Source organism: Monomorium pharaonis, chromosome 5 (assembly GCF_013373865.1).
Source record: "Monomorium pharaonis isolate MP-MQ-018 chromosome 5, ASM1337386v2, whole genome shotgun sequence".
Lineage (NCBI taxonomy): Eukaryota > Metazoa > Arthropoda > Insecta > Hymenoptera > Formicidae > Monomorium > Monomorium pharaonis.
In genome coordinates this window covers 20,765,750-20,773,936 of record NC_050471.1, presented here as the reverse complement: position 1 = coordinate 20,773,936, position 8,187 = coordinate 20,765,750, and the positions used below count along the sequence as shown (strand labels likewise).

Genomic DNA, 8,187 nt, shown 5'->3' with positions numbered 1-8,187 from the left:
GGCGGCGCGTGAACGTCAGCGCCTAGCCACCAGGCAATACGATTTTCGGCGCGATGCTCCGTATGATCGTAACGGACGGCGCGAATGATTTAGCCGGCCGTAACAGTATACATATACTAAGCTATGTCATGAATAGCTGCTTATTGAGTGCTTATTAAACGGTTGTGCTTCTAAATGCACCCATAGATTATTTAAAAAAATAATTACACGTAAAGAGTTCCTTAAAAAGTTAAAAAAACTTGGATTATGTTACTTTATAAAAAAATAATGAAAACATCAAACTAAACAAAAAAAAGCAAATTTTGAAATATTTGACAATACTTACACATATAGTATATTGATGTTTTAAGAACTTTGATAAGCGCAGAAATGTACGGAGACTTATATTTTATTATTCTGGTTTTATTATCTGCTTCCTTCCCTGCAAATAATATCCAGGTAGCAAGGTGATAAATAATGACATTATTTGTCACCTTGCTACCTGGGTAATAAAATTAAATGCAGTTTTCACACTGCATTCTTTTACACATCATACATGTGTATAATTGCAGCAATTATATATTCGTTAACTTCTGGCTCATCTTCATCACTACTATCATCTATCGATGAATCATAAAAAGTCATTTTATAACATTTAAAGCGGATTTGATTCACTTGGACGCCAAAAATATCATTACTTAATGCAGAACATTTAAATATATGAATTTCTGAGGATGAAATACCAACATCATAGAATGAACCTACTGTTTGAAATTTCTTTACAACCAGATGTATGGCTTGATCCATAAAGATATTGACAATGAGACAAATTGATCCGTTATGTAAAATGCAACTGTGGGCGTTAAATTCGCTCGCCGCTAAGTTCGTACGCCAAGGAATATGGTCAATTTCAAAGAGAAGTACGCTGGTTCCCTTAAATAGATAATTTATTTTTGGCTATATACAGAGTTATGTTTGTATTATTTTTTGGCTCTGATAAGGACCGTTTGAATCAGGCTTTATGCCTGTAGAGGTTTCCACGCTATTGGTGGGTGAGCCTTCGTCACCCGTATTCCGCCTAAGTTATTATTTTCGTCCAGGGATAGCGTGGACGTGATCTCCGGGTGAGTGCCTGTTCTCCTGCTTTTCTTTGCTTCCTTGGAAGAGTGTCTCTCCTTCTTCTTCTTTGCGGCTCGTTTCTTCCTGCGGGTGCGTTTTTTGAGCTCGTCGCGGGGTTGGCCGCTCTCCGTCGGGTTCCCGGGCTGATCAGTACTGTTGACCGTACTATCCTCTTGCTGGGTACCGTGGTCTAAGTCGTTTTCGGAACTGTACCCTAAATTTGTTTCACAAGCTTCTATCTCTTTCATTTTGTTAGAAAACTGTTGGAGAGAAAGTTAGGTTTTCTACAGTATTTTCTGAAACTTGGCATATTATTTTCATACGGGAAGGCAGAAAATGAATCGAGAGGACCTAGCAGACGTACATCATTTGTAAGATGAATAAGACCGTGCACATTGTATGAAATAAATGCTGAACCATAAAGATTCTCACAACGAAGAACAAATTTTTGTAGGGCAAGTTCAGCAAAATTTAAATATGCTTTTGATGGTGAAGTAGAAACCAATATTCTTATGGCAGTATGCAAAAACAAAAAATGAGTATATATTTCTTGATTTAAAACACCATAGGTTACAACTGAATTTGTGTACAATAAAAATTGGCGAAATTCAGTTGCCTTATATTTAGAAAATACATGAATTGCTCTAGGATGTCTTGCAAATTCGGATGGACAGTATCTTTTAAGATTCTCTAATTTTTTAGATATTATAGCAATGGATCTTGCTGGTAATTTTGAAAGACGTGTATATTTACCACATATCCATGCAGATAACAGTTTTTTCATGACTCCCAAGCATACTAATTGTAAGTGCATGTATTCGAAAGAAACTTGGGAAACCATACCCATAGGCAACATTGATAATGGATTTTCGCCATCTTTGTGATGATCTTCGTCTTTACGCTTTGTGTAATCTTCATCAGTTCAAAGAGGCTGATTAATACCACCAAACGTATATCTGCCTTCACATTGTATGCCAGAAATTTTACACTTGGAACACGGTTTTTCAGATGTATGGCCTCTATGATTGAGAATAAATGCTCGAGCTGGTGCATCAGCTATAAAGCATCTTGAACGTATTGATATCTTGTTATTTGCAAAAAGTATACCATTGTTAGTTATTATAGTATTAACATCTGCGACAAATCTTTCAAAAAATAATTTAGGATTATGTGGTTTTTCTGTACCATTATATATTCCAATTACTATTGGTTTTTTGTATTTAACATTTACAAGTCTACATTGGATTGGCCAGAGGTGAGTATTTCCTGATTTATCTAAGTTACAACCATCGGTATTAAAATCTATTGCTAATTCTTGCGGTACAGATTCGAAAGGCAGATGTGACAATATTTTTACAATTTCTTCCTCAAGAGAGAAATGAATATAATTTCCTGAATTTATTTTAAATACGATAACAGGTGTTCGTGGAGTTTTTAAAAGAGTTCTAATATCTTTTGGTAACGAAGAAAAACATGTGTGTGTTCGAAGAACAGATAAAATATTATTACATTGCACGTGTGTTAAATTATTATTCGCAAAACATTGTAATGACCTGTCTTTTTCTTCCTTTGGGCTAGTGCGCGGATAGACTGTAGTTCGGGAACCAGGGAGGGAGACAAATCCGGAAACACAGTTTAGATTGTAATTAATAATATAAATCGTTTTATTTGATTTGTAAAAATGCCATACAGTTGTTTCGGCTGGTTATCGCCGTTTCCGCGATACTTCGCTTTCCGTCCCGTGCGCTTGAACGTGCAGCCTTCGGTGCGCCGATCAGCTGTTTGCGATTTGTAGGTGCAACTGAACGGTGTGCGGAGTGAGGGAAAGAACGGCCGGGCTTTTCCCAACTTCTGCTTAAGTTTTCGCGAGTGTTTCGTACAATGGTTCTAGGGAGTGATGTTGGAATTTGATATAAGCTGCGGCTAGCCGGGAAAAAACCTGGCCGAGGCGGGAGGGCCCACACCCTTGTAGCTGCAGTGGTTTGGGGAGCTGGTACGCGTACGCTTTTAGCCGGTATATCCCGGCCGAGGCAGAGAAGTCCTCATCCCGGTTTTTAGGTGTACTTGTACAGGAGATGATTTCGGGAGCCGGCGGTCGGGAAATACCTGACTGAGGCCAAGAAGTCTCAGACCCCTGCTTTTGCCGGATTGCAGGGAGCAAATCGTATCGAGCGGACTCGATGCGGGCTTGCGGACAAAAGGTGCTCTTCTCCGCTCTTGTTCTCCTTTTATACTCGGTGTGAGCGGCGGCCGAAATATTAGATTACAGTCTACAAACGTAAGAATATGTATAATAAGTTTTATCAAAATAAAGATAATATAAAGTATTTAATATAATTGAAATTCTTCATCATTATAAATTGTTGGATTATAATCCAGTGACTGTTCAGTTACATCAGACTGTTTAGTTATATCCGACGGGAGAGGTTCAGTGGCGCACAGTACAATTGGACACGTTGCAATTGCCCACCGTGCTATTAGATACGAAACATTGCGCATTGTTTAATTGCGCACCGTTCAATTGGACACCGTTTGATGGAACACCGTTCGATTGGACACCGTCCGATTGGATACCGTTCGATTCGACATCGTTCGATTGAACACAGTTCGATTGGTCACCGTTCGATTACGCACCGTTCGATTGCGCATCGTTCGATTGCATATCGTTCAGTTGCACACCGTTCAATTGCACACCGTTTAATTGCACACCGTTCAGTTGCACACCGTTCAATTGCACACCGTTCAATCAAACGCATATTAAATATTCATACATTATGGCTGTGTTTGCAATGTGTACATGGGTTAGCGACTTGGACGGGGTGGGTGCGGAGGGGAGGGGTGAAGGCCCCCCTGCACCTCCCCCGTGTGTGTGTGTGTGTGTGTGCGTGTGTAAAGCATTCGCTGCACCACATGGGTTTGCGACTTAAATGGTGTCCAATTGAACGGTGTGCAATTGAACGGTGCGCAATCGAACGGTGCGCAATGGAACGGTGTCCCATCAAACGGTGTCCCATCAAACGGTGTCCCATCGAACGGTGTCCCATCGAACTGTGTCTAATCGAACTGTATCTAATCGAACAGTGTCCAATCAAACGATGTCCAATTGAGTGGTGTCCAATCGAACTGTGTCCAAACGAACTGTGCGCAATTGAACGGTGCGCAATTGAACGGTGTGCAATGTTTCGTGTCGTAATAGCATAGTGGGCAATTGCAACGTGTCCAATTGTACTGTGCGCAAATAAAAGCCTCTCATATCTGACTGTTTAGTGCCGGTAGACGGGAGGTTCGTTACAAGTTATGTCCGACTGTTCAGTTATATTTGACAGATTTGTATTATCTTGAGCACCTATTTGCTGTCGAGCATCATCAAAATTAATAGATTGACTATTTCTTGTATTTCCTGTTTGTTTCTTATTTGGGATTCTTGCTCTTTTTAAAAAGGGTTCTTCGGATTCATCATTTTCTAAATTTGGCGTTTTTGTTGACGCGGAAACGCTCCTTTGTACTTTTTAAAGCTTTTATCATTGCATTCTCAAATTCATCATGTCGGTTTAGGAAGGTTTAAATTATTACTAATGGCGTCTAAAGATAATATATTTGTTTGTTGTTAATATTATGAAATGTTAATTATATGTAAATTATATAAAATATTATTTATTTACCTTCACAAGCATGTGCAAAGCGAGTAGTTTCTAAAGTTTTAAAATCTTTTGTACCATGCCAAGTCACTTCCAATGTAGTCTTTTCAACTTTTTCAAAAGCACATTTGAAATATATTTCAGCACAATCTATATGATTAAATCCACCTAAATAAATGAAATAATCAACCTGAAATAAAGTTTTTTTTAAATTAAACATAAATAAAGACATTTTTTGTTTAATGACAAATATAATTTGGCATTCACAAATATGAAGCTTTAGAATATTTTGAAAAGAAAAATTAATCTCAAGCTCTTGACACACACTAAAATAATAAATAAATATGTAAACAATAATTAAATAAAAGTTTATAACATATTAGAAAGGAAAACCACAATCTCTTGAAATAATATACTAAATTTAGCACATATTAAATTAATAAATTTAATTAAAAAGTTTTATCCATAATGATTATCATAATCGCATTTACACTTTCCGTTAAGAAAGACAAATAAACTGTAAATAAAAAGTGCATGATACATTTGTTTTATATACATCCATGTTTTTTCTAGACTATGTTGCAATAATAAATAATGTAGCTTTATAAATCAGTAATAAAACAGTAATAAATTAAGATAAATTTTAAGAAAATTCAAGAAATTTACATTAAAAAATGAATAACTGAAATAAATTACATTATATTATTACGTCCAACCTTAAGAGATTTAATTTGTTACAAATGGTGGAGGGATACTTCGGAGCAACGCAGGTAAGGCAAGGAAAGACGTAACGAAACTTACACAATTCCGACGTAAATAAAAAGAGGGTAGGTGCCTCGGGTCGAACGCACCTTTGCGACGTAGAATATGGGTCAACGTGCTCTTTAAATCCGCTATAACCCTGTTTCTGGGCCATGCGCTCGTGATCCAAGTTTTGAGTCAGTGAATTGAATCACTTTAACTCAGGATTGGACCTGGTGCAATCTTTGATTAGGGAGTAGAAATCTGGGGGTGATTTTTGAAATTAAACAACCAATGTAATTACTTAAAAACTATATGAAAAGACTTTATTCTAACATAAGTACATTAACAAGGAAAGGCTCTGAAGTGTTTCCCTCCAATCTTAATGAGCTTTTAATATGTTATTTTCTAGACAAAAATAAGAGACACGTATTTTTTATAAGTGCCCATACGCACTTTTAGAGGGTGAAACATCCCTTAGAAAAAAATCGGACTTTCTGTTTCGGGGCAAATATCTGCGGAACTAAACAAGATAGAAAAAAATTGTTAAAATAAAAGTTGAAGGGCTTTAAAAGTACTACAAAACAAAATAAAAAAAATTTTTTAATTGTTTTAATTTTTTAAAATACCCCTACTACTCAATAAATTTTTTTCGAAATTTTAAAATTTTTTTATCATTAAATAAAAGGTCATTTTTTAATAAATTTAACGGTATATGATGAAGTTATGTTTCGACAAAGCATTTTTCAGAAACAATTAAAAACCTCTCGATATGTATGCATTATTCCCGTTATCGCGCTCCATTTTTCATGCGTTTCGTTCGCAACTTCCCGATAGAAGATGACGATGCCAATTAATAAAGAACATAATATGTAATTTATAATCTCGCTAGACATCGCTAGACATAACAGACATAAATATGTACTATTATGAATCATATGAACTATAAAAAAATGTGACAGATAAAAATTTATATCATTATTAATTTTTAAAAAATTATGAAAGTAAAATTATAAATGTAGTATAATTTTTAACTATTAATAGATATTTTTAAAATGTCAATACATACTCACAAAAACACATCCAGCGATCAATAGTACACGACTAAACGATGTCACAGAATAAGATAGCGCTCGCAAAGCGGCAGCATTTTAGATCAGCGTTCTAACGATATCTATAGTGTACTTTGAACATTTCCGTAGTTATTGACCTTAATTTTTGCAACAATTCAATCTCTGTCGCAAGATTGAAATGTAATCAACAAACTGTAGAAAAATGACAATTATTGCTAATATACTGAAATTCCACTTTTATATGAAACGATAAGTAATAAATAAGTACAGCATGCATTCTATAAAGCTAAGCGAATATAATTGATAACTACATCAATTTTGTGGTATCTCAAATTAGAAATATTCTTATTTGATATTCTGCATATTTTATGTAAAAATATTAATATTATATTAATATTATTAATGTTAACATCAATAATAGTATATAATAACAGTAATAATTTTATTTCATTATTATTAATTAATATTAATATTATTTTATATTGTCGTGCCCCTGGTCTCCGGACACGGTACGGGATCGCTGCCGATAATTCCTCGGGATCAGGTTCCGGAGAGGTAACGCCAAGAGTAGTTATAAAAAGATATGTTTGCTCCAACAATAGGTACAGTTCTCAGTTATTAAACCCGAATAGATAAGTGTCGCAAATGATTAAGTACAATTTTGTGTTACGACGAGCGACATAGATTCGTCGCTGTAGTAATTATTAATGAACCCGCTCGTTCTCTTTTCACGGCGTTTATATACGCCGCTTTTCGGCCTGTTGCTGGGGGGTTTCTCCCGTAATCACAAGCCTTTGGCCCGTGCATAGTACATGAATATGTACTATTATGAATCAAAATATGAAGGTTCAATGTGAATGGCAGACGGTCAAAGACTAATCCAAAAGGATGATACATCGAACATGTATTTCAAATGTGTATGTAGGCATATATAATAGTACATATTCATGTCTGTGCGAGATTATGAATTGCATATTATATCCTTCAAAATTAATTGGCATCGTCATCTTCTATCGGGAATTTGCGAACGAAACGCGTGAAAAATCGAGCGCGATAACGGGCATAATGCATATATATCGAGAGGTTTTTAATTATTTCTGAAAAATGCTTTGTCGAAACATAACTTCATCATATATCGTTGAATTTATAAAAAAATAACCTTTTATTTAGTGATAAAAAAATTTCAAAATTTCGAAAAAATTTATTGAGTGGTAGGGGTATTTTAAAAAATTAAAACATTAAAAATTTTTTTTTCTGTTTTGTAGTACTTTTAAAGCTCTTCAACTTTTTTTAACAATTTTTTTCTATCTTGTTTAGTTCCGCAGATATTTGCCCCGGAACAGAAAGTCCGATTTTCTTCTAAGGGATGTTTCACCCTCTAAAAGTGTGTATGTGCACTTATAAAAAAATACGTGTCCCTTATTTTTGTCTAGAAAATAACATATTAAAAGCTCATTAAGATTGGAGGCGGACACTTCCGAGGCTTTCCTTGTAAGATAAGCGCTGAAATCGTGTTGTTTATAAAGATTTTATTATTTAATAACGCTTGTATAATCGTAGGTAGGTTTGTATAGACATAACAATAATTTTAATTCTGATTAACATAATGACAGGTAATAATTTTTAATCCGATTATC

The 8,187-nt window shown here is 35.1% G+C and overlaps 1 protein-coding gene across 1 annotated transcript; it reads right to left on the bottom strand.

Moving 5' to 3' along the window:
* Positions 1 to 2,698: 2,698 nt before the first annotated feature.
* LOC118645836 lies at positions 2,699 to 7,519 on the bottom strand. The gene is made up of 2 exons (XM_036287580.1): positions 4,761 to 7,519; positions 2,699 to 3,368 (listed from the first exon to the last, which is right to left on the bottom strand). Exons 1-2 carry the CDS (start codon positions 4,966 to 4,968, stop codon positions 3,106 to 3,108), a joined length of 471 nt encoding a protein of 156 aa, XP_036143473.1. The 5' UTR covers positions 4,969 to 7,519; the 3' UTR covers positions 2,699 to 3,105.
* Positions 7,520 to 8,187: the final 668 nt, after the last annotated feature.

Excerpts from the sequence above, each read along its gene's own strand:
- LOC118645836 (XM_036287580.1), bottom strand. The coding sequence starts at position 4,968 with ATGTCTTTATTTATGTTTAATTTAAAAAAAACTTTATTTCAGGTTGAT. Across the intron at positions 3,369-4,760 it reads CTTTGCACATGCTTGTGAAG|ACTGTAATCTAATATTTCGG; the intron begins GTAAATAAATAA and ends TTACGTTTGTAG.